At 36.7% G+C, this 25,940-nt stretch overlaps 1 protein-coding gene across 1 annotated transcript in view; it reads right to left on the bottom strand.

Moving 5' to 3' along the window:
• Positions 1–25,940, bottom strand: part of KDM1A (lysine demethylase 1A) — a 104,336-nt gene that overhangs the window by 47,063 nt on the left and 31,333 nt on the right. Inside the window, exons 3-7 of the mRNA XM_044668719.1 lie at positions 14,720–14,779; positions 9,181–9,314; positions 7,036–7,114; positions 4,413–4,505; positions 1,135–1,241 (exon numbers count right to left, since the gene is read on the bottom strand). Of these exons, the coding sequence (XP_044524654.1) occupies positions 1,135–1,241; positions 4,413–4,505; positions 7,036–7,114; positions 9,181–9,314; positions 14,720–14,779 (473 nt within the window). The remainder of the gene's footprint in view (positions 1–1,134; positions 1,242–4,412; positions 4,506–7,035; positions 7,115–9,180; positions 9,315–14,719; positions 14,780–25,940) is intronic.

Raw genomic sequence — 25,940 nt, 5'->3', positions numbered from 1 at the left:
ACTGTCCTCTCTCACTTCTCCCATTCTCAGCTAAATTCCTGGAGAAAACCATTCAGGAGGTACCTCCATTTCTCTCTTCTTAAGTTTTCAGTGACCAAATCTAATGGTCTTCTCTTAGTCCTCATCATTTTGGACCTCTATGGAATCTTTGATATATTTAATCACTTTCTCCTCTGATTTTTCCTCAGTCTTCTTCTAAATCTAAAGTTATCCCTACTAAGTGTAGGGCCCCCCACGGCTATGTCCTGGATCTTCTTTTCTTTTCTTGCTAGGCCATCTCCCTTGGGATTGCCATTAGGTCTTGTGGGTTCAGTTATTATCTCTATGCAGATGAATGCCAGGTCTATATATCTTGCTAAAGCAGTGATGGCAAATTTTTTAGAGACTATGTGCCTCCCCCCTTCCCCAAGACTGCATGCAGTGACCCCTCCCCTTACCCCAGACAGGGGAGGGAGAAAGAGAGGGGAGTAACCTGAACTCTCGACTCAGGAGAGGGAGTAAGGGCAGAGGGGCCGGGAGGCACAGTGGAGAGGTGAAAGGGAGCAGCTCTGTGGAGTCCCTCTGCCTTTCTAGTAACTAACTTTGGCAGGGATAGCACACATGCCCACATGATGGCACTCTGTGTGCCATCATTGGCATGTGTGCCACAGGTTTGCCATTATGGTGCTAAAGTGTCTCCTTCTTGTGCTCTAGTCCTATATCATCACCTGCCTTTTAGATACCCTAAACTGAGTGTTCCAGAGGCATCTCCTATACAGTTATGTAATCCTTAATTCCTCACTCATTCACCTCACAAAGTCAATCTTTTGCTAAATCTTGTTTCTACTTTTGCAGTACCTCAGGGGAACGAGAGGCCTAAGAGCTGACAAAACATGAACACAAACTGGCTGAATCAGGATCTAAAGTTGAAAGCTTATCAAGATCAACTACAGAATAGTCTCTGTATTTTAGGCCAAATGTCTGAGAAATAATATACTTAAATGCCCTATCAAAAGGGCACATGTGATACACACTACATATTCACTGACTATTTCGAGATATGACTTAAACAAAGTATGGTAAAGTCTTTAACAAAACTGGTATAGATGCCAATTGGTCCTTGCTTCTGGTTATGTCCCAAATTAGAATTCTTACCCGGGCTTCCAGAAGGGTAACATCCATTCCAAAACTCTGCAACTGTCGAGCTGCTGCCAAGCCTGAAACCCCTGAACCAATAATGATGACTTTTCCTGTTTTTTTAGCTAAAAATAAAAACAGTTAATAAAAATTAGAACAGAGGTTATTTAGGTTTAAAAAAAAAATCAGTCTTGAAAGTTCCTTTTGTTACAACCTATGAGAGCTTAACAAGAAACAGAAGCATACAAAGAGAATCAGATTTATAGTCAGAAGACCTGCATTCAAATACTAGCTCTGTCACTTGCTATTTGTGATTTTCAGTTAAGTCCTAGATCCTTTTGGGGTGGGGGTGGGAGTGTCAGCTTCTTTATAAACTAGAGGGTACTAGATTTGATGACTTCTAAAATCCTTTCCAGCCCTAAAACTCTTATTTACTGTTCAAACAACTATTTTCAAAAGAGACAATGAATCCTTTAAATATAATAGTGAAAAGCAAAGTTGTAGAGACTGAGACTTATAAACACATAAAATTTTTAAGCTCCGTGTCAGGCACTCATAACTAGTTCATATTAACTGAATACTGATTTTGCAGATTTTTTTCAGTTCTCATCTGGCAAAAAAGCATTCATAAGCTTTTTCAAAGATTAAGGAGTTGTCATTCCAACATTAATCTTGTAAGGGCCTAATAAGGAACAGAGTGGGAGCCAAAGTATCTTAGAGAATGAAGAGAGGGAGATAGTTTTGCAGGAAAACAATTTAGATTCAGTTTATTTGGCTAAATTACCTTGCCCTCCGAGTAAACCCTTCAAAGTTATTGCTTCAAATATAAAAAAAAATGCACCTGTACCTATTTTAGAACAAATTTTATTAATATTTTGTCAAAGAATCTTAGGACTGGAAGAGACTACTAGGGCTCTCCCTCAGATTTGGCAAATGAAGCGAGGGAGAGGCAGATGGCAACAAGGCCAAGGAGGCCAAACTAGGGCTAGAATCCCAGCTGCCTCAAGTGCTGGGAAGTTTTGTACTCTCTCACCTGAAAATGATCACTTTAAGCTTTAAGGGACTTTAAAAGAGCTGTTGTATTCTTAAATATTATTTTATTTAATATAAGAAGTGACATATACAACTCTATCATCAAAGTCAATAGAAAAACAGGATTAGCCACATGCAAAACATTAATCCTGTTATTTAGCCATACAAAACAGGAAAGGCTTCTGATTAAGTGCTCATGTATACACATTTCCATTGTTTTTCAATCCAGAAGCATTTATGAAACATTATGTCCTAGACCCTAGGGTAAGCAAAAAAATAAAACAAAAGGATAGTTGATATTATTGTTGGATTACTTATGGGAATGATGCATCATCCTTTTAAAGGGACAGATGCTAAAAAAAAAACCATAAAAATGATCTTTGGTTCATTGATAAAGCTATTTATGTGAGACATGAAAAACTCCAATAGGGGTAGGGTCTGATACTAAGGGGAGAGGAAGAAAAGAAATCTTATATTTGGAAATGACAATGAAGTAAAAAGAAATGACATCGACAAAGCTTTTTTTAACCCTTTAGAAGAGATAATTTATATGCTTTATGATTTTAGTGTGTACACACATACATAAATAGACACACTTTACAAAAAAATCTTTCCTCTATACATACCAAAAAAATACTAAAAATTAATTTCTAAATATTATAATAGAATGCAAAATATCACAATAATTAAAAAGAATCATTCGCTTCCTTAAAGAATCATTCGCTTCCTTAGGGCTAGAACCACAGAAGAAAAATGCATTCTGAGTGCTGCTTCATATTATATTGTATATGGCATTACTTTAAATTGTATTTATCTTTTTGAAAATTTGTGAGAAAATTATCTTAATTTCCAACATTTATCCCTGTATCCTTTACCCAGAAACATTTGCTGTAGCAAATAAAATAGAGAAGGGGGAGAGGAGAGAAGCAGTGAACAGTTATTACTAAAGAGTTAAAAAAAAAGGGTGGTTGGTTTTTTGGGTTTTTTTGGTCTTTTATTTTTCTATACTAGTCATTCCAAATTTAAGATTTCTTTCTTTCCCTTCCTCTTAGTACCAAAATCTTCCTTCTAAAGGGGTTTGCTTGTCTCACCTTATTTAACAGTTTTATTGATATTAATGTACCTAAGATCCTTTTTATGTTCTTTGGAATCTGTTCCTTTAAAAGGATGATGTATTATTTTCATAAATGATCCAACAATATATAGCAGCTGTCATTTTGTTTCCTTTTTTGACTATGGAATCCCTAGAGCCAAGCAAAGTATCTTGTACATAGTGTTCCAGAAATGTTTTTTGGATTAATTTAAAATTTAAAAAAAAAAAAAGCATTTTTCCTACACTAATGCAAATAGAGACAAGTGGGAAAACAATTCCTCACAGCTACACAGTGCCAGTTTAAAAAGCTTTTTGCAGATGAAGAAACTAAAGTTCAGGGAATTAAGAGGAGTCTTGCACATGGTTGCACAACTAACTGTAGGCAGAGTGCTGAGATGTAAGCTCATCCCTGATTTCCAAGTGCACTATATATAAACTTGGAAATTTCCACATAGTATTTTCTTTAACTTTAGTTTGTGTAACCATGAAATATTATGGCTTGGTTTTTACTGAACAGTTTCATGTACACTGAAGATGTATCAATCCTCAAAAAGCTTTCTAGCTGCTGGGCATCTGACAAATATTATAAAAAATCTTACAAATGAGAAAGGGTCAGAAAAATAATTTGTTAGTTACAAAATCTAAAACAGGTACTCCTTAGGTGATTTCCACCTAAAATTTCTGAATTTAACTTGATTCCTCTAAATTTAGGAAAAACATTACCATTGTGATATATATTAAACTAGAAGTCTAGACAGTAAGAATTTAAAATTCCTACAAAAGCAAAAAAGCCTCAAACATACAAAGAAAATTTATGTGCTTTCAATTCAAAATGACCTGTGTGAATTAAATATCCCAGAAGTTTCTCTGATATTTCCCACAAAATCCAAAGATATGTAGCAGTGGTTTCCAAACTTTTTTGGCCTACCTCCCCCTTTCCAAAAAAAACATTACTTAGCACCCCCTGTCATATACTATCACCGCCCCCTTACAGTTATTCACCACCCCCAAATGCACCTGTGTCGCCCACTTTGGAAATCACTGATATATAGGAAAAAAGGTTGCATAACACAAATTATTTTGTCTCAAAGCATGGATTAAAATACTGATATGAAAAAACTGTCTAAACAAGTGATAAATTCAATTTCATTATAACTTGATGGTTTCTTACCTGGTAGGGGCTTTATTCTCTTATAGATGCCAAAGTTGATAAGACCATGACGTTCTAAGTAACTGTGAACTCTGTGAACAAGAACAGTATCACCTAAAGAAGGAACAAGTCAAAATTGAATTTTATATTCCTTTCTTGATTCAAAATCACAAAATACTCCAACTTATATCTGAATAAGAATCCCCTCAACAATGTAGCAACTTTTGTTTGATGACCTCTCATGAGGGGGAGCCTACTAACTTTCACCTAAAGTATCCATTCCACTTTTGGGTAAGCTTTAATTGCTAGGAATTTTTTTACATGTATTTTTCAAGTAAGTTTTTATTGAGATTTTTTTTTTACATCACCATAATTTCCCCTAGTATCCTCCCCCTTCTCTGAGAGCTGGCGTGCTCGCGTGCTCTCTCTCTCTCTCTCTCTCTCTCTCTCTCTCTCTCTCTCATAATTACATTAAGTCTACACTGCCCATCTTTAAATTTAATCACCAAAGGTGAGAGCACCTCCAATTCTGGGAGATCCTTAACCCCAGTGTGCTGGAGTGGGTGACAAATCAGAGTCAACTGACTGCCCCCTAGGCAGTCCTATGAGAAGCGTCTTTTATGATTGGACATGCAAAGTAGGAGGGAGGCACAGGAAGTGACGCATGAGTGACCCCTTTAAAAAGAGGGAGTTCAATGAGTGAGAGGTGGTTCTGGTGAAGAGGGTGGCTGGTGAAGGAGGTCTTTTAGCTCTTCTGGTCTGTGGAAGTGGTGAATTTAAAGACTGACTGAATCTTCCTGAACTTCTCTTAAGGAACTTCCTTAATAGACTCTGGCCTCTGGCCCTCTGACTCTTGACTGAGGGTTAATTAGATCTACCTGGATTAATTGGAGGATCATAGTAATTTACCTACTGTGTTAGATTCTTATTTCCTTATTTCCTCTCTTTTCTCAATTGTAAATAAACTTCCATAAAGTCAATTTTGACTTGAGGTTATTCCTAAATTGGGGAGAATTCCCTTGGCGACCATCTTTTAGTATATTGAACCCCAAAGCCCTTTTCCCCCCCTTACAACACACACCCCTATATATTAGTTAACATTATTGTAAGTAAAGTCTGATCTTTAACATTAAGGTCAAGTATCCATTAAGAATGAATTGTGGAGGGGGGGCAGGTGGGTAGCTCAGTGGATTGAGAGCCAGGCCTAGAGACGGGAGGTCCTAGGTTCAAATCTGGCCTCAGACACTTCTCAGCTGTGTGACCCTGGGCAAGTCACTTGTTCCCCATTGCCTACCCTTACCACTCTTCTGCTTTGGAGCCAATACACAGTATTGACTCCAAGACGGAAGGTAAGGGTTTAAAAAAAAAAAAAAAAAAAGAATGAATTGTGGAATGTGGTGTAAAGTGTTGATCTAAGCCTAATTTCTGCTACATTGCTTTCCAGTTTTCCCAGTAGGTTTTTTTTTTTTAAACCCTTAACTTCTGTGTATTAGTTCCTTGATGGAAGATTGGTAAGGGTAGGCAATGGGGGTCAAGTAACTTGCCCAGGGTCACACAGCTGGGAAGTGTCTGAGGCCGGATTTGAACTTAGGACCTCCTGTCTCTAGGCCTGGCTCTCACTCCACTGAGCTACCCAGCTGCCCCCTCAGTAGGTTGTTTTTTAAAATCAAATAGGGAATTTTTTTCTAAGTATTTTTATTTTCTTGTCTATCAAATACTGGGCTTCTGAGTTCCATTGTTTTTGATTCTCTTGTCTAGCTTGTTCCACAGTCTTCCATGGTTCCATGGATCTCTCTATTAATTAATTTTTCCTTTTATTTAATCTAAAGTTGCTTCTTTGCAACTTCTATCTGCTGGTTCAACTGAAGCATCGAATTCCTCTTTCTCCGTAATTAAAGACAGCCCATCCTAAGTTATCTTAAGTCTTCTTTTCTTCAGTCTAAACATCCCCAGTTGTTTCAGCCAATCTTTAGAAAACATGAAGGTGAGGCCCTTCATATCCCAGCTTATCCTCCTCTGGATGTTGTGACTTAATTTGCGCCCTTCCTAAAATGTGGTGTCATGAGTTGAACACAATGTTCTCCATGTGGTCTAATATGGACAGAATATGAGTCCTTGATACTATGGTCTTCTTAAGCCCTTAAAAAAATCCATTTATTTATTTATTTGAGGTTGTTTTTCCATGGTTACATGATGCATGTTCTTTCCTTCCTCTCTTCCCTCCCCCTCTCCCAGCCAACATGAAATTCCACGGGGTTTTACATGTATCACTGACCAAGACTTATTTCCACATTATTAATAGAGCAAAAATCAAAATGCCTGAAATTTTTTTGATATTCTCAATGAACTTAAAACTCCAAGGAGAATCAAAAAAATTTTGTTTCTAAGAATATCCTAGAGATGTCAGTTGTAGAGGTGGCATAACCTCTTCTCCGCGAGTAAGTGGAGCCCCTGATCCCATTAAGGAAATGAAAAAATAAAAATAGGAAAAATGATTGTTCCCAGTCCATCTTGGTGGATAACTGTTTCTAAAATAACAACTATTAATCTGCTACACAGTGATTCTCAAGTGGAAGCAATTACTTTCAATGGAACCCAACAAAATGCAATAATAATACAGACTTTTGCAAATTAGCCTACTTACTGTTATAAGGTGCTTCCAACTGCTGCAGAGTTGCCTCAAACGTCAATTGAATTTTTGGATTGTCCAACCACAACTGCAACTGCATTTAAAATAATACAATTTATACAACAATTTAATATGACATGGCAATACACAAAGACCAAAAATATACATCCTTTAAATCCCTATATCTTAATTTTCGGCCTTTGTTGTGGGAGCCCTTCTGTCACCTACTAAGCAAACTAGGGCTATTGTCCAACACAATGGCCTTTGTCCTTCTAATACGAGTCCTATCAAGTAGAGATACTTTGGCAACAATATATCTAGAATGCCCAGGGATAATATGTGAACAGGTTTCTCTGCCCTCTCTTAAAAACTGTATAGAGGTGGCTATGGTCTAAAAGTATCCACCTCATATATTGCTCTACAAACTTTAAAATATATAAAAAATAATAAAATAATAAATAATAAAATATCTAAAAAATAACAACCCTACAAAGTAGGTAGTATATTTATTATCCATATCTTATAGAAATGGAAACTGAAGGTCAGAAATAAAGTGACTTCCTCCAGGAACATTGGCTTTTTCACCTATACCTTTCTGAAAGTTGTGAGTTTAAGTTACACAGGTGATTTAGGTCTGAGAAAAAAGGTAAGTGAGGTTGAAGCAGTAACAGAGAGGAAATAAAGTGAATTTAAGTGATGGGCCAGAAGATTGGAGGTAGGATGGGCAAAGTTTGGGCCAAAGGCAAGGCGCTCAGAACAAGCAGCTTGAAATGAGGCATCTGATGTTGTGCTACATACATACATAAGAAGCTACACTACAAAATTCTTTTCCATTGGACAGATACAAAAAGGTCTGACACCAATTACAAAGAACTGCACAGAAGATAGTCAGTAAAAATTTTGTTTTAAAAAGGTGTTGCAATGGGGGCAGCTGGGTAACTCAGTAGATTGAGAGCCAGGCCTAGAGATGGGAGGTCCTGGGTTCAAACCTGATCTCAGACACTTCCTAGCTGTGTGACCCTGGGCAAGTCACTTAACCCCCATTGCCTAATCCTTACCACTCTTCTCAATACAGAGTATTGATTCTAAGGAAGGGAAGATTTTTTTTTAAGGTGTTGCAAGTCTACAAAACAAATTAAAAAACAAATCTGGAACTAATAATCAAAGAGAGATGTTTAGCTCTCATTAAGGTTAAGTAACTCCATGATTACATGAGTATGTAAATGTCAAAAAAATGACACCTGAACCTAAGTTGCCTAGCGTCTTATTTCAACACTATTTAATATGCCAGATTTTTCTCTCTTAGGTTTTAGTTATGATTAAGGTCCCATGTCAATGGTGCTTATAGTAGTATTTCAAATATATCTAACCTCTATTTATGACATTCTTTTGATAGGAAAACATATTGTGATTTCCAATTTAAAATATAAGGAACATTTCCCCCCAAATATGTCAGCAAAGTAGAGAATTCTGTTTCTTACTGCTAGTGTGGAGAATTTGAGGAAGGAAGCAAGGATCCAGGAGTAAATCACATTCCAACCACTTTCTGTTCTGAATTAGGCCACAAAGGAGAATATGCTTTTATGTGGCATAGCCAAATAAGGGGTTAAAGGTAATCTCTTTGCTGACAGAGGGCATTTAAGTGACTCCAAATTGGCATCCTGACATACTTACCAGAAAGATGGAGCTACAACATTAAAATTATTATTTTGCAACCTAACCACCACACTGTAGTCTTGGATAGAATGGCTGCCTGTAACAGTGGGTTTTAGATATTGATATTGGCCCATTAGAAATACTTTCCCAGAAGACTATGAGCAAGTCACTCTCTGGGCCTCAGTTTTCTCATCTATAAAATAGGAGGATTAAAATAGATATTCTTTAATAATGTCACTCCCAGTAGTAAAAAAAAAAAAAAAAGTATAGTAAATACTAGGATTCAAAGTTGCTAAATGTGTGACTACACAAGGCAATATGTAAGATTAATTTTAAACCAATGCCAAGTCAGGAAAAGTTTCAAATGTTACTTTTTACCCTGAACCTGGCTAATAAAGGTGTGTGTGTGTGTGTGTATGTGTATGAGAGAGAGAGAGAGAGAGAGAGAGAGAGAGAGAGAGAAGCGCCTTCTATTCTTTTCTAATTAAAAACTTCAGAACTTACTGTGCGGTTCCTGATGAAAAGAAAAACCTTCTGGGTTTGCTGTGGCCCACTAATAATATCAGGGAAACAGGCAGCTTCTTGTGATGTCATCCGATCATGAGGGAGTCTGCTCTGGAAAGCTGCACCCTCCACACCTAACAAACAGAGCAAGAGAATTCTAGAAAGCATGCAAAGGGGCACAATGCTAGAAGACAATGATTATTTCTCAAACTCCTTCTCTGGGTAAGGAATTCAATAAAGCTCTCTGATACAGCCTATATAGTTTCCTTTAACTTTTAAAATCTGTTTATAGAACAGAAAGTTTCTTAGAATTCTAGCACTGTTTTAAGATTTACTTACATATAATAGAGACTACAAAAATATTTAGATGTGAGTACTTAACTAATATTTTATAAGCTACCACAAAATGAGGCCAAGTTACAATAGTTGTCTCTAAAGGGGAGGGGGGAGGGGAACGACAAGATCTATGAGTTCTGAACCAAACTTCTTTTTTTTTTTTATTTAAATACTTTATTTTTTTAGAAAACTTTTCCATGGAGAACCAAACTTCTAACATTACATCAAGTTCTTCTCTCATTGGTGTTAGAGATACTGCCAGCAAATAGCAAACTCCAAAGAGAAAAGACCAGAATAAAGAGAAAGTACGCTAACTCAGTAGGAGAGAATAGGCAAAGAATCTGCAGTGAAAATTTAAGCAGCTATTATATTGCATGCCTCATGATCAGTTAGTTTTTAGCGTGGAAGACAAAGAGCATTCTAGGTTTTCATTCTAGGAGCCAGCCATCAGCTCCCATATAACTCAATCAAGGCAGGGAGTGAGAGTATTACTATACAAGGAGCAGTAGAAAAAGAACCAAGGAATTTATTATTTCTAGTCAAAATTATTATATTCTTCTATTGTAGGACATAAGCCAGAGGGGTTCAAGGAAAACACTGATTTCAGAAGATGCTTGAATAATTTAAGCAAGCGGAAACTATAACTTGACATACAAATTAAGAATGATTTAAAAGCTTTTAAAAAGACACTTTTAAAATGTACTTGGTTGTAGCCAAAAGGCTAAGTGATATTAAAGTAATTGTGCATAAGTAACAAAAGAGGACATTGAAACAAGAGGCTCTGAAGTGAAACCAGACATATTTTGATCTTTTAATCTTTTAAAGCCAACAAAAGTTGAGCTGCAAACATCAAGGAGCGGAAGCAATATTGTTTCAAAAGGAGCAAGCAAGTTTTTTGGGGGAAGAGGAAGAGAAGAAGAGATTTAGTTAAGAAACATGCTGATAAACTACTTTGGAGGCATGGGGCAAAGAGTGGGAATTCAATACAGATGGTCAATGGAAAACAACAAAGGTCCAAAGAGGCCAAGCAAATCTAACTATGCAATAGGAGGGTAAGATGCTAGCGAGGTTGCATACTCAAGAAATACCATACCCTGAAAAAGAAAACAAGCCCTCTTTTCACAGCACTAGTAGAGGTCACTAACTATTGGCTCCCATTTGGGTACCATATTAGTAAGCTGGACACCCCTAGGGATATCCTAAATGATTAAGGACCACAAGGAGGGTCATTCCTTAAGTAATAAATAGAAATATGAATCTAAAAAGATAGTAGAAATAGATTGTGGAAATCAAAGAGATACTTTTAAAACAAGAATAACATGAAAAATAAACCAAAATGAGAGAAAGAAGAAAGGCTAAATATACGTCAAAAGGGAAAAATCTTGACTAAAAGTGAAGTTCTTTAGAAAATGAAGTTATACAGCTTTAGCACTGGAAAGCAACAGAATACAGAGAATATCTCAGGAAAATGAACTAGACATGAGTCTCTTACTGCCAATATATTTGTGAAATAAACCACATAAATAAGACAAGCATTGGAACGTGAACTTCTGGAAGGCACAGATTGGACTGTTTTTCCCCCACTTTTTTTTGTACCCCCAGCACTTAGCACAATACCTAACATGATAAAGAGTTTAATAAATGCTTATAACTGGCTGAATAATAGAAAAACAAATGGTGGTTTCCTGGCCCCTTCCCCCCAAAAACAAAAACCCCACACCATTTATTCTACAACTAATTCTTGACCATAAATTACATTCAAAATATCTTTAGTAAAAGATATTTATTAAAGATGGTTTGAAAAAGTTACAAATCAGCTGTGGCAAGATCCTTCTCTATTTCTATCATTCTACACAGCACCTAAATGAGCACATATGAATGTTTTGCAAATGTATTGTCAGTTTAAAAACTGCAAGACGGATTTTCAAAATGCAAAATTATCTTAACAACATTGCCCAGCCATCCATTTCCTGTAATTTGGTTTATAGAAAAGCAAAGAGCAATTAAAGAATAAAGTTGTAGTTTAGAAGCCCAGATCTAACCTATACTGTAGGATGTCTTGAAAGTGAGGCAATATATACCATCTCAGACAACCTACCTCATTTATGCTTAAAGACTTTCTGGGGCTAAGCCTTTAAAGAGGATGATAACTATAAAAATAACTTGTTTATTATTAGCCCCTTAGGGTTTGAAAAGCAATTTACATGTCATCTCATCCTCACAACAACCCTGTGCTGTTATTATCTCCATTTTACAGATTAGGAAACTGAGGCTGAGAGAGGTCAAGTGACTTGCTAGGGGTCACAGGGTTGCTAAGTGCCAGAAGCTGGATTTGGACTCACGTTTTCTTGATTCCAAGGCTAGGACTCTATCCACTGTGCCACCTAGCTGCCTATAAAATTATCCTTACTAAAAATCACAAGGTTGAACTAGGTAGCCCTTCTAGTTCTAATATTCTACTTTCTAAGGTACTTTCCAGTTCTAGCATTCATTCTATCACAGGTAAGCAGTGATAAAGGCCATATTAAAGTATTAACACTTGGCTCTGAAATATGCTTTCATATGAGCATTCTAGAAATTTATGACATTTAAAGCAAAATAATGATGCCTAATAATCCTTTCAGATTCCGCCCATGATCAGAAAACTGGAGCCTCTTTTATTGTTCAGTTCTCACCTTTTCCAAGTAGGAAGAATAACCAAATATTCAGATGAATAATTAAGTTTTTTGCTGATAGCTAGGCTAACAAGGTAGGAAAAACAAAATGGGTTCTGCTACTCCCTTGAATCTCTTGTCCTTCTAGCTTCTCATGAGATGCAGCTAGCATCTTTTGTATTTTAAAGTAGATAATGGGCTGAAGGCAGATTTCAAGCTCATCAGTGGCATTAAAAATCTGTATGTAGATATTTTAACCATTCAAGTATTAAAGGACATTTACTTAAATATACCTGAAGGCAGACCAAACCAGCCCTTAAAATTAAAAACAAAACAAAACAAAAAAAAAACTTCTTATACGTATTTGAATTTTTCCTATTTAGGTAACAAACATCCTTTGTACTTTTCAATAACCCAGGAGAAGCTCCAGCCTTGGAGCCCAGGTAACATCATTTTTAGTGTGTGGCCTTGGATAAGTCCTTAAAATGAGAACCTAGTCTCTCTCTAAGCCTCAACTGCTTCAACTATAAAATGGGGATATTGCCAACTTCCCTTAAAAGAAGAGGATGTATCAAAAACCCTTCAAGTTCTCCTTGCTCTAAGTGCAATGATTCTATAATTTATATAACTTGATGCTCATTTACAAATGCCATTTTGGAAATATTCTGGGCCACTTAATGAGTTTAACTTAAAAGTAGGGTGCTAATTAGATGGCCTGGGCTTCTTGGATACCCCAAAGTACTAGTTAAACTTCATGTAGGAAAAAAAAAAAAAACCACAGTTACTGGCAACAGTGTCTTCCACAATGGATGGCCATCACATAAATGCAAGCCTCTGGAAATTAGGGAGATCAGATAAGAATTGTGGATGACTCAAAACAACTATTACCATTACAGCCAAAACCTGAAAACTCACATTTTCATGTTAATGGAACAGTAGCACCAAATTAATTAGTTTCCCTCAGTTATCCGATCATTTGTTTGATTTCTTATAAACTATGCATACTCATGAATGTAATAACTTTTAAGTATTTAATGGTGACCCAAAGGACCATTGTTGATCCCCAATACCACAAAGACCTCATTTAAAATATTTTCAATACTAACCATTCTGGTAGATCTATTTGCCATCAATGCAGACTTTATGAAAAGGTATTTTAATTTCCACAAGATAAAATCAAGAACTTAGATGACTAACAACCTTCAGAGCTTTGAGATCATCTATGAAGAAGTTGAAGTCTAATTCAACATCATAGAGAGCATGTGGCTGGTTGTCTTACTATTTCTAAACCTTTTTCTCTGCTCTTCCTCCATTGTAGATTCCTCTTCTGATGCCTCAACAAAGTGTGTGGTTCTCAAAGGCCAAGGCAGCAGAGTATAAGCTCTGGCAAGTCCTATCATCCCAGGAAAGCTGTCAATAATGGCACGATGACAAACATAATGCCTGATGTCCAAGAACCAGCCCAGCTAAGTTCATAGAGGTACATCACCAGGTTGGCTACAAGGTGATGAATTTTTTCAAGCGGAGGTTAATTCTTGAAGACCACCTAATGAGCTGTCATCTGTGCCAGTGGAGGGAGTACCCACACCAACAAAATCACAGATCCCTTAAGTGTACTTATCTTTGATTAGAGAGAGTAAAACACAAACTCCCACAAATTATTTAAATGTAATAACATTTAACAAACAATCTGAGAGCAGAATAACTACCAAATGACAAGCTCTGAAATTTTAAATAATCTAAGTTCTGTAGAAGTATCAATATTCACAGGAACTGGAATACATAAAATACTTTGGAAAGGAAAAGGACAAACTTTTAAAGATGCTATATTGGATAAGACAATGCAGCAAAAGCTAATTGTTCCAAGTGGTAGGCCCATGGATCTTTCACCTTAAAGCCTCTACTACCTACCCTGGTAGTAGGATTCTCATACTGCTTTGGTCTGAAAGGAAGAGGAGAATTACTGATTGAGTTCTTTTGGAAGCCATTTTTAAGCAAGCAAGAAGCAAATGTTTAGACAATGCAAATAATGTCATGTGATACTTGTTTAGCATGAGTACCTAATGTCATGAAATGAGCAGTCAATTACAGTGACACTTCATAATTAATCCTCCAACTAAATACTAGACTACCTCTCTCATAAGTTAAGATGTCCAAACCTGCAATTTTTCCTGCTTTTGACAACCATGTGGAATTTTTGGTTTCTGGTGGTGGTTGTTTTTAAGGTCCCAGGACTCCTAAATATGTAAGTTTAATGCAATATTTAGTATTACTGGAAAGGCTCTAGGGAAGAAGGACCAACAATCTCCTTAAAACAATGAAGAATAGTGGAGGGTTGAGAGATCGGCCTTAGGATTTTCTTCTGTCTTAGCTACACTATCTTTTTTCTTATAATTCTAAGTGACCCCCATCCTGCTCTGTAGGTCATTATGTTTCTCTTGTACCTCTTGCTAAGATCTGAAAACCCATAGCCATACACACTTGCAAGCATCAATCCCTGACCTGGCGGCTCTTGCTATAAAGTGGCAAGCATCAAATGCCACCCTCACCTGATGCTTGGCCGTCTCCATACCCTCCAGAATTGTCGTCTTGAAGTCCTCCTGCTTGCCCTGTGGAAGGAAAGAGGAGAACTCAGGGACCTTACTCCATAAATTAAATTCATATCTGGACATAAAGGCCTAGTAGCTGGTGATTCAGGAATTTTTACCACCAACTAGTAAACCCATATTCATCGAGTTCCTTCTTCTGGAATCATGGTCCAGGTGTGAAGGGTTAAAATTTTTTGGTAGGAGTTTAAACCAAAGGTCAGGAGAGCAGTTTGGTAAACGCAAAACACTTAGTTTATTTTTAGGAAAGTTCGGATAGGAAATAGAAAGGAGGAAAGTGAGAATAATCTTATAATAGCTTATAACTATACCTAAGACCTCAATCCTAACCAAAATTCTCTAAAAAACCCTAAATCTATCAGCCTTCAAGGATCTTCTGCCAAGGCCAAGGCCAAGCCTAAACTTCTCTATACTGAATATCTAATAATTTACCCACTATCTAACTTCCTGCTAATCACTAATCAATAAGGCTGTTAAGGCCTTAAAATCTGTTTCTCTATGTCAGTTAGAAAAAACTGTCAGTCTCAGTGAGAGAGCCTGTCACTCCTCTCTCCAAGGGACCCAGAGACAAAAGTCCCTTCCAACTGTCACTTTCTCCTATGTATCCACTTCTCCTCCTAGGTAACAGAAGTTTCAGCAGGTTGTCGGTTACCCTGCAGTTAATTGACTCTTACTGCAAAATGTTACTTGCTCCCTTGCCTCTTAAAGAGACAGAGGGAGAGATGAAGAAAAACTCTCTTTACACATAAAACTCTTTAACATATAAAATTCTCTATAACATATGTCAACACATTGTAGTCTTCCAAATTCTGATCCATGTAGTGGCAACTTTACACATCTATTCTTTTTTTTTTTTAAACCCTTAACTTCTGTGTATTGGCTCATAGATGGAAGAGTGGTAAGGGTGGGCAATAGAGGTCAAGTGACTTGCCCAGGGTCACATAGCTGGGAAGTGTCTGAGGCCGGATTTGAACCTAGGACCTCCCATCTCTAGGTCCAACTCTCAATCCACTGAGCTACCCAGCTGCCCCCTACACATCTATTCTTATTGGAAAGGCAGGAGTACAAAGTACACAGAATTTTTGATTGCCAAATACTTGTAAATTGGTCTTAACAGAAAAGGGATTTAGGCAGGAGGAGAGGTTACATTTCTTGGAAAACCCCACTGAAAGACTAAAAGAATGGGTGTAATCTAGGTTCTAGGGGCCTAAATTGCAAACAAAGCAATCAACTCATGAATCCATGAAACTTTCTAAAAAGAATCAGTATATTCTGCAAAAGACTAAAAGGATTCTCCCCTTCTCTTCAAAAGGACTCAAAGCAGAGGCCATGAAGCATTAAGACATTCAGATCAAAATACTTGATGCGTAAAAGTTTCAGTATTGCCTTGCCATAGCTTTAGAACACAACCATCAGAATTCCGTGCCAGGAAATGATACAGGATCTCATCCAGTATGGGGATAAGTGCTAAGAGCCTGTAGAAACATGCAGCAGTCTATGAAAGCAAGTCTTGATGGGAGTTTGGCCTGATGACTAAGTAGAACAAGTAATTTCAAGAGATGGGTCCAGCATTCCTGAGAGGATCAATCAAAAAGTTTGGGTAAGTAATTTAATTAATCCCAGAATCTATCACCCCCAAAAGAGATGTATTTAGTATCTTGAGTTTCTATCCCCCTGGGTTAACAGTGAAAGAATAAATTGTAATGTATGAAAAGCATGGAAGCAACTCTCCAGTGATCCAAATTTTGGTTTTCTTTAACAGGGTATATTGGAAAAGAAATGTAACAAGCTGGCAGCAGAGCTAATTACTCAATATTATACAGAATCTCCTGTACATCAAGATTTAGGAGACTTTGGGATTTATCAAATTTAACCACAGAATCAGTCTTGGTCTCAAAGCTTTAAGGTGACATTTTAATCCTCAGGTAAAGAAAGGATGTAAAGAGAAGATGACGACTACCTGTTTCCTATCTTCAGAGATGATAAAGTAAGAAGGAAGGGGGCTTAAGCTGCAACAATAAGATCTTAAATTAGATATAAAGAATTTCATGACAGTGACAGAACAAGATGCAAAAAAAAGGTACTATGCTCTCCTTTTAAGTCTTTAAAAGTGAGATTACTTATTAATGATTTGTGCAAATTCTTGACTTAAGGACATCATGCCCTAGAATTGTATAATTCTCAAGCAAATATAACATTGTATAAGGCAATGAAATGCACCAAAAATCTCTCAAAGACTTGTCATTTTGACACTTGAAAAGAGTATGAAGTTAAATTACTTAATAATTTGAAAACACTTCATCCAGATAAAGCTATAAATTCATCTTTAAAATATAGTGCCTATGGAATAACACACCTGATCTAAATATTAAGTAAAATTAATTTACAAAAAACTTCTGAACTATTTTTATTCCTGGAGACTTATTTCTTCTAAGCTAGTTCTCTTTAGTCCCTGCTAGAGATCAATTAAAACAAAAAATTAAGTTTTCATACACTCAGACCAATGAGATCCTATAGACAGCCCCAACCTACTGAAATGAGGCAACATTGATATCTTAGAAAATCAAGGTTAGGCAATTCCTACAGATCCAAATGCTTTGATCATTTCTCAAATGTCACCAAGACCTTTTCTCAGGCTGGTAGGCAGATTAATTTCTCCCCATCTTTCCCCCCCTTCTGCCTTTTCTTTCCCTGTATCTCCCAGCCTTTAAAAAATGTTTTTTCCCCATTAACTAGCCATAATAAGAAAATGAAGTATATTTTCTGACATTAACCATAGTATTTTAAATTTAGGATTGCTGTCAACTTAAAAAAAGATGAGTTAACTTTTACCTTGGTCTCCCAGGCATCTATCCCAAATTTTAACTCAACTGCATTTTTTTTTTTTTACTTTGCTATTGTGTGGCCCTTTACTATCTTTTTTCCTCCTGCCAGAGAAATCTGTTCCTCTTGGCTTAGCTGCTGCAAACTAGAAAATGAACAAGTAAAAGTTTGAAGGAAGAGGAAATAAAGCAAGAAGTGTCCATTTTGGTTCTGAAGAGTAACAAAATCCCAAATGTAAAAGGTGGTGGATTAAAGAAGAACAGCAGTAAGGGATGGTCATTAAAACAACAACAGCCAGGCTTCTGGAAAGATAAAGAGTGGAATAGATGTAAAAGTGGAAACAGAACTCCACAACTGTCTTTAAATAGAGAAGAAAAGTTTAAAAAATAGGGAATGTAAAAGAAGGGTGAGAAATAAAACAAAGAGAATATCAGTAAGTTTATCATTGTGTGTATTTTTGTATTTCTGCTTTATAATTTGAGGTTTCCATTCAATTTAATTCAATAAAAATTTGTTATTAATACAAGTCTACTCAGTGGAAGGCACTTGCTAAGCTGGAGGAATACAAAGATAAAAAATAATTCACCTCTGCCCTTAAAGAGCTTCCATTCTGAGTGGAGGGAAATCAAAACACAAGAGTTAGCAGTAGCAGTAAATACAAAGCAAATACAAAGTAATTTCAGGATGAGGAATGCAAATAACTGAGGCTCAGCAAAGGCTGCACTAAGCTTTTAAGAGAAACTAACAATTCTGTCAGGTAGAAGTGAGGAAGAAGCTGATTTCAGACATGGCAAACCACTTAAGTTAGGAAAAGGAAGGAGGGAAGGGTTATATATAGTGAATAGCTAGAGGGTTTGTTCGACTAGAATCAAAAGTACACAAGGGAGAGTAACATAAAAATCAGACAGAAAAGCCAGCTTGTAATGGGCTTTCTATGTCATGCTAAGGGGTTTGCTGTTTTATCCTAAAGGCAAAAGACAACCACTAAAGATTTTTGAACAGGGGTATAACTAATTAGATCTGTATTTTAGGAATATCAATTTAACAGTTGATCTACCTTCAATCATCTTTTTTCTCATTTTTTTTTCCCCCTTTTAAAGCACATATGACTGGCTTAAAATCTAACTTGCTTGTTCTTACAATGGCATGAAAGAATGTCCTGTAGGTATGCATGGTAATCCACCCATGATGTCAAACAGCAAAGCTTAAGGGGGATACCACTGAAATCTCCATCTTTCCCTTAATAACTCCCTTGGAATCATTATTCATGAATGATTATAAATGCATTGGGAATCTATTTATATATTCATTTTGCTATCACCTTGAGTTAAAATTATTAAGCATTACCACATTCTATGCAGAAAACATTTTTTTTCATAAAATCCTCAAGTGTCAAGTGAGCTACCTAATTCTATTAACTTATACTTAGAAATAGTCTGTGTTCACCCAAAACAGACAGACAGACAGACAGACAGACAGACACACACACACACACACACACACACACACACCCCACTGTGGGCTTCAATCATATCCCGTCATCCTCATTCCAGAAAGAATGTTTCACCTTTTCAATATGTTCTTCAGCTGCCAATATCATTTTAGTAATTCCACTTTAGATATAAAGACCTAGTATTTCAAAGTATTGCTTTGATCAGACAGAGGGTTTAAGGAGTGCCAACACCAGATTTCACATGAGGGTGTTGTTATCTGCTTGTTCCTTCCATCTTCTTCTTGAGAAGGCCCCGTATCTTGAAGATCTTCCTTCTGGAGCAGGATGGATCTTGGACTATAGCAGTTTTAAATATATGAATACAAATTTCCTTCAAATGAGTAGTTAAAGAGAACAGTAAGATGTAGAAGATGATTTATGTTCATAAAGGGAGTATTCAGAGCAAATCGTCAATTGATAATAAGCTTTTAGTAAGTGCTTAGGTAAGTGGTAAGTATTATCCTAACTGCTGGGGACAAAGAGCTTCCAATCACTGGAGAAACTATCCAGGTATAATAGTAGGCATGAAATTAAGACTCACTGATCAATCATTCCCCATGTCTTATCTGGAACCCAAGTCACGTTGGAAATTTTTACAGAGTGCTCATTTCAACAGGTTACACATTTTGACCCTCTGTCTTCAATTGAACCATGGAATTTCCTTAAAATGTTTGGGTCTGTGAAAGGCATTTTCAGTAATTTGCATAAATTACATATAACCCACTTGTGGATGAGGGACCAGATCCTCTTATTTTCAAATGGATAGAACCATACTAAAGAAAGATGGTTGACATCAACTACCTCTGCAATGTTACCCATTTTAGTATTTAGTATCCAGGATGGCTTCTGGAAACCTTAAGATTTTCCAAGACTTCTGTAAAATATCTTCCAGAGGAGTATGCACAGTAGATGGAGAGCAGATCTTAGAAATAAAGAGTTACATTCAAGTTCTGCCTCTGACATAATCCTAGCTGTGTCAGCCTGGTCAAGTCATTTAACTACATGGTGCTTTAGAGCAGGAGTCAGCAAAATATGGACTGTTTTGCTGCCCAGACTAAGAATGTTTTTTACCTTTCTGAATGAAGTTTTGTTCTTTAAAATGTAAAAACCATCCAGAGCGTTCAAGGTGGACAGAAAACAGGCAATCAGAGGTTGCCAACTACTACTCTAGACAACTCATTAAGACTCTCATATTGTAGAGAAGCTGTAAAGAATGCTAATCTGCATTAAGAAAGTAAATTTTCCTTTTATAGGGAATTCTTCATATTTATGAAATCATAGGACCAGTCCCTAACAGCAAGCAGTCTTGTAAAATTCCCACATAACAAATTCCCCTTTTCACAGAATTAAAAGCAAACAGGCCAATCCATATTTTCAAATCTGTTTGATGCCTTTTAATAACTAACAGTTACAACAAATTGCCTACAGAGGGCACTAAAGAGGAGATGCTCAATATAAATTCAATGAAATACAATTTTACACAGTATTTCTGCTAAGCTTCCAATCACTGGAGAAACTATCCAATAGTAGGCATAAAATTAAGACTCACTGATCAATCATTCCCCATGTCTTATCTGGAACCCAAGTCACGTTGGAAATTTTTAGAGTGCTCATTTCAACAGTTACAACAAATTGCCTACAGAGGGCACTAAAGAGATGCTCAATATAAATTCAATGAAATACAATTTTACACAGTATTTCTGCTAAGCTTTCTTGAATAGGGTAAATGAAATAAAATGAGGCAGTGTGGTACAGAGCAAAGGTGATGAATTTAGAGAAAAAGGTCCTGGATTACAATAATGGCTCTGACACTACCTATGTGACCTTGGGAAAGTCACCTCCTTTCTCTAGTACTCAACTTTTATCTATAAAATGAGAAACAAAACCCCAAATGTAAAAGGTGGTGGATTAAAGGAGAATAGCAGTAACGGATGGTCATTAAAACAACAGCCAGGCTTCTAGAAAGATAAAGAGTGGATTAGATGATCCCTAAAGTTCCTTTCAGTTCTAAATCCCATGATCCTATAATAGTAGTATTTTAGAAAGATTAATCAACTATACTCTGCAAAAGAGATTGTAGAAAAAACTGAATGGAATAGTATATAGGACTGAGGAGAGCTGTGGGTTCAAGTCTTACCTCTTAGTCTATGGCAGGGGTCAGCAATGTATGGCTCTCGAGCCATATCTGGCTCTTTTGAGGGCCAGATATGGCTCTTTCTGCAGGAGCCATAAAGTCATCCGCGGCACAGTAACTAACAGTTTACACATGGCGTCGTGCGTCATGTGATACATCACACTATCCTTTCTGTGCCGCGACTATCTCCTAAGATAGAAGGCTCCCTTGTTGATATTGCCACACGAGACAAATCCTGGTCTTTAGTTCGGCTTGGTAGGTGTGCTGTGTGTTCCTCCTTCTGCCCTCTTTTTACTCTTTCCACACCTATTACTGACATCTTGGGGTTCTGTATAGTGATTGATCACTTTTGTCTATATTCTCTACCCCTCTGCCTCTGATTTACATGGCTTTATCTCAGTGCATTCATGGGGTCTGCACTCCCTATTTGTGGGATTGTTTTTAACTTTTCTACCTGCTCTTAAAGGGGAACTATAGTCAGATTACATCTTTACATATGCTTCATTAGTGAGAAGCATTTCTCCCCAGTAGTTGTTTCATTTGATACAGAATGATTGAGTAGGCAGCACTGATAAACACCCGTACCAGGAAATGTGTGTGATGTGTCCTGGCCAGTTTTCCATGAAAAGATACCCTCCTCCCCCATTACTGTACCTGCATACAAGTCATGTTATTTTCTGTAATCTCCTGATCTCCTACTTAATTTATGTGGCCAAATGGCTTAACCAGCAGGCCGGCAGCTTTTTCTTCTCCTGTTGCCTGACTTGAGAGAGGGAGAGGAAAAAGTATTCTTCCCTGAATTTTTCTTTATTTCAGCAATTTTCTTAGTGTAAAGGAGTTTTATATGTATGTGTGCAGTTATATCAGTACTATAGTGCCCCATTAAGTCTTGTTTTTTGATTAATAATCAGCAAAACCACGCAGCACCAGAAGTCACATTAATGTACTTTATTCATCATTGGTTAGCACATAATAACGTTATTAAAAATAGTTCAGAGACTTATTGTACTTTAAAAGTGTTATTCTTACATAAAATGCACATATTTACTTGTTAAACATATTGTACACAAAATTACATTTTAAAAAATGTGGCGTTTTATGGCTCTCACGGCCAAAAAGGTTGCAGACCCCTGGTCCATGGAATAACGTGCAAGTCACTAACTTATATGAATTTCAGTTTCTTCCTCTTTAAAATGCTGACCATACCATCTGTACTGCCTATCTTTCAGAGTTGCTGTGGGGGAATCAAAAGAATTTCAGATGTAAATGTTAAAGCACTATATAGATGTCAGCCTTAGAAGGAAAAAAAGAATGTAGAAAGGTGTGCATCCAGAAGGCACTGAAATAGTCTAGACCCAAGGTGATGATAGCTTGGGATAAAATGGTAACAATGAAAATGAAACTGGTAGTACTAAAGACAGTGCAAACAAAAAATCAGTAAGAAGCCTTGGTATCAGAATGAATATAGATGATGAAAGCAAAGAAGGAGAAAAATACATATAATTCCAAAATTTATATATACAATATATATACATTTACATATACAGATATATATAAATAAAAATGGAAAATGGAAAAGAAAGAGGAAAGATGGGGGAGACTTTTGGGGATGAAGAATAAAGTGATAATGAGTTTTGTACATGCTAAGTTTGAGAAAACCATTAGAAATTCAATTAGAAATAGTCCTGAAGGCAGCTAGAAATAACGTACTGGAATTAACATAAAAGGAAATGGTTGTAGTTACAGATTTTAGAGACAATAGCTCTAAAGAGGTGGCTGAAAGTGGAAAAGAATTTCACAAGGAAAAAATCCACTTTAAATGTGGAGAAGCCTCCAGCAGCATCCACTACTCTGAGCATCACCATGGAATCATGGCAAGAGAATGGTCATGAATTCTTAGTTTGTGGCACTAGAACACAAACTTTGGCATGACTAGTCTATAAGCTAGGAAAAGTTTCAATACAGACCCAGTAATGGAAGGAACACATCTGTCAGTCAGAGTGCAGAAAGCTGGCCATCAGGTGATGAATCTCTGCAACCCTAGAAACTCACCAAGACAGATACAAAGAGGCAGAAGGGTTAGGAAAACCAGAACTCTTCAGGGGCTCCTTACTGCCTCTTGGATGAACAACTCGTTTAAAGTATTAAAGTTTCCAGCCTACCTAGACTGTTTCCCATCAATGTCCTTCATTGGTATTCTACATATATATATATATATATATATATATATACATATATATATATATTCTACATTCCAGACAAATTGGCCTCTTTTTGGTCTCTGATGTCCATCCCTCACCTACCTACCTGCATTTACACAGATTGTACCCAAATTGAAATGCATTTCTTCTTCACCATCCCCTCTTGGAATCCCTGGCTTTGTTCAAGTTTCATCACTGATGCTACCTTCTAGATAAAGTCTTTCCTGATCCTCTTCTACTTGTGAGTAATCTCTCTCTTCTCAAATTATGTATATACTTATTTGTGCATAGAGTGTATCATCTCCAATCTCAATTCTAAAGCTCTCTGAGGGCAGAGATTAGTTTTTTTTTTTTTTTTGGTTGTTTTGTCCAGTATCCAGCACAAGTAGTCAGTAAACATTTATAAAGGACCTATAAGTATAGGCACTGTATTGAGGGCTGGAGATATTTTTAAAAGTATACAGTAAAAAAAAAGTACTATGCATATAATAGGCAGTAAAGAAATAATTATTAAAACAAACTGAATAGCATCAGTGGAAAAAGCAAGCAAACCACCAAAAATCACCAGTCCTCAAAGTACTCAAAGTGGAGGAGGAAACTGACATTAAAAGGAGGCCAGGACCCCAAAACAAAATAATAACAAGAGAAGCACAATCTAAGTGCCAAGGATGATCTACTAATGATCTGATCAAAGGATGTGAAAGTTAAGAGTTGTAAGGAACCTCAGAGATCACTCTAACTCCCTCAGACAAGGAAACTTTAAGGGTCTGAGAGGGGAAGTGTTTTTTGCCCATGGTCCCACAGACAATGGCAGAGGTGTCTGAATCCTAGTCTTCTGGCTCCAAACCTAAAGTGCTTGCTTTCTCTCCCTCCCTCTTATTTTCTTTCCTCTCTACCTCATTCTGCCTTTCTCTCATCTTTCTCTCTCACTCCCTTGTACTCCCCATCTCCCTCCTCTCCCCACTGCATCATGCTTCATGAAAAATGGTGTTTTGAGCTGGGTCTTAAAAGGATAAACAAGATTTCAACAGAGAGATTAGAAGAGGAAGAAATAGTGTATACTCTGGACCCAAGGAACAGCATGAACAAAAAAGAAGGGGATGGGTTCTCAGGATGGAATTTTCTGGGGAAAAAAACACAAACAAACAAAAAAACAACTCCTGATTCACTTTATTCCTGTATTTTATCTGTGACAGCTTCTTATAAAAAACAAGTTTGTCACCAGCCATTTTTAGTCATGTCCAACTCTTCATGGCCCTAGTAGGGGTTTTCTTAGCAAAGATACTAGGATGGTTTGCCATTTCCTTCTCTAGCTCATTTTACAGATGAGGAAACTGAGGCAAACAAGGTTAAGTGACCTGTCTGGGACCACACAACTATTAAGTGTCTGAGGCCATATTTGAACTCAGGTCTTCTAGACCCCAGGCCCAGTGCTCTATCCACTGCACTACCTAAATGCCATTAATATAGTAACAAGACCAATCGTTTTGTATTAACTGGCTTCATATTTTCAAAGCACATTCACAGACAGCAATAACTTCATTTGATCTTCACAACAACTCTGTGAGATAGGGAAGAGATGAATAACATTGTTTTAAAAATGAGAAAACAATAAGAGATCCATCTTACACCTAGTTTATAACAAATTGAGGCCCCCCAAATCCAGGCTTGACTCTTAAATCTAGTAGTCTTTCCACTGTACCGTGCCAAAAAGAATACCAAGATCACAGAATATTTACTAAAAATATTAGCTCATCTTTTTTTAATCCTATGACACAAAATGAAACAACTAAAACAAACCAATTAAGCCAGACATTTCGAGAAACAAAGTTAAGCCTTTAGAATTTGATGCGTATAATTACTAAGTATTCATGCTGATTTCACCTATATAAAAAAATCTTCCGAATTTCATGGAAATCAAAATGATGTAAATAAAAGGTATAATTAAAAAAACAATTTACCAAAATTTCAATTTATCTGTATACTATATATATAAAAAGGGCTTTGGTGAATTCGGATGGACTCTATTCTGTACTCATTAGTGCATATTTTTGTTCTTATTTTATACAGAGATAGCTATAATGGCAATCCAGACAAAATCTGCCTGACTACATCAAGAGGGGCCAAGTTTGGCTTTGCTAACCAGTTCAGATAAAACTCCAAGTTGGCTGTCTGCTGCACATGGGATGTTTTCTCAGAATCCTTTCCATGAGGGTAGAATGAGCAAATTTCTCTTCAAACAGATTTTAATTGCTCTTGCTAAATCCACTTAGCAGAGAACCATAACTTATAATGAAGAAAAAAGTTCAGCAAAACCAGTCAACACATTAAAAAAGTCTGACAACTGACATGTATTGTTCCATTATCATGTAGTCTCCTCCCAAGTTCTTCAAAAGAGCTATAAGAGGAGCCAATCTCATCTCTTCCCTGGGTCCAAGGCTGATCATTATAATTTTGCAACATTCAATTCTCATTGTTCTTGTTCTTTCTATTTAGACTGTTGTGGTCATTGTG

Source organism: Gracilinanus agilis, chromosome 3 (genome assembly GCF_016433145.1).
Source record: "Gracilinanus agilis isolate LMUSP501 chromosome 3, AgileGrace, whole genome shotgun sequence".
NCBI lineage: Eukaryota > Metazoa > Chordata > Mammalia > Didelphimorphia > Didelphidae > Gracilinanus > Gracilinanus agilis.
This window is presented reverse-complemented; position numbering and strand designations above follow the sequence as displayed.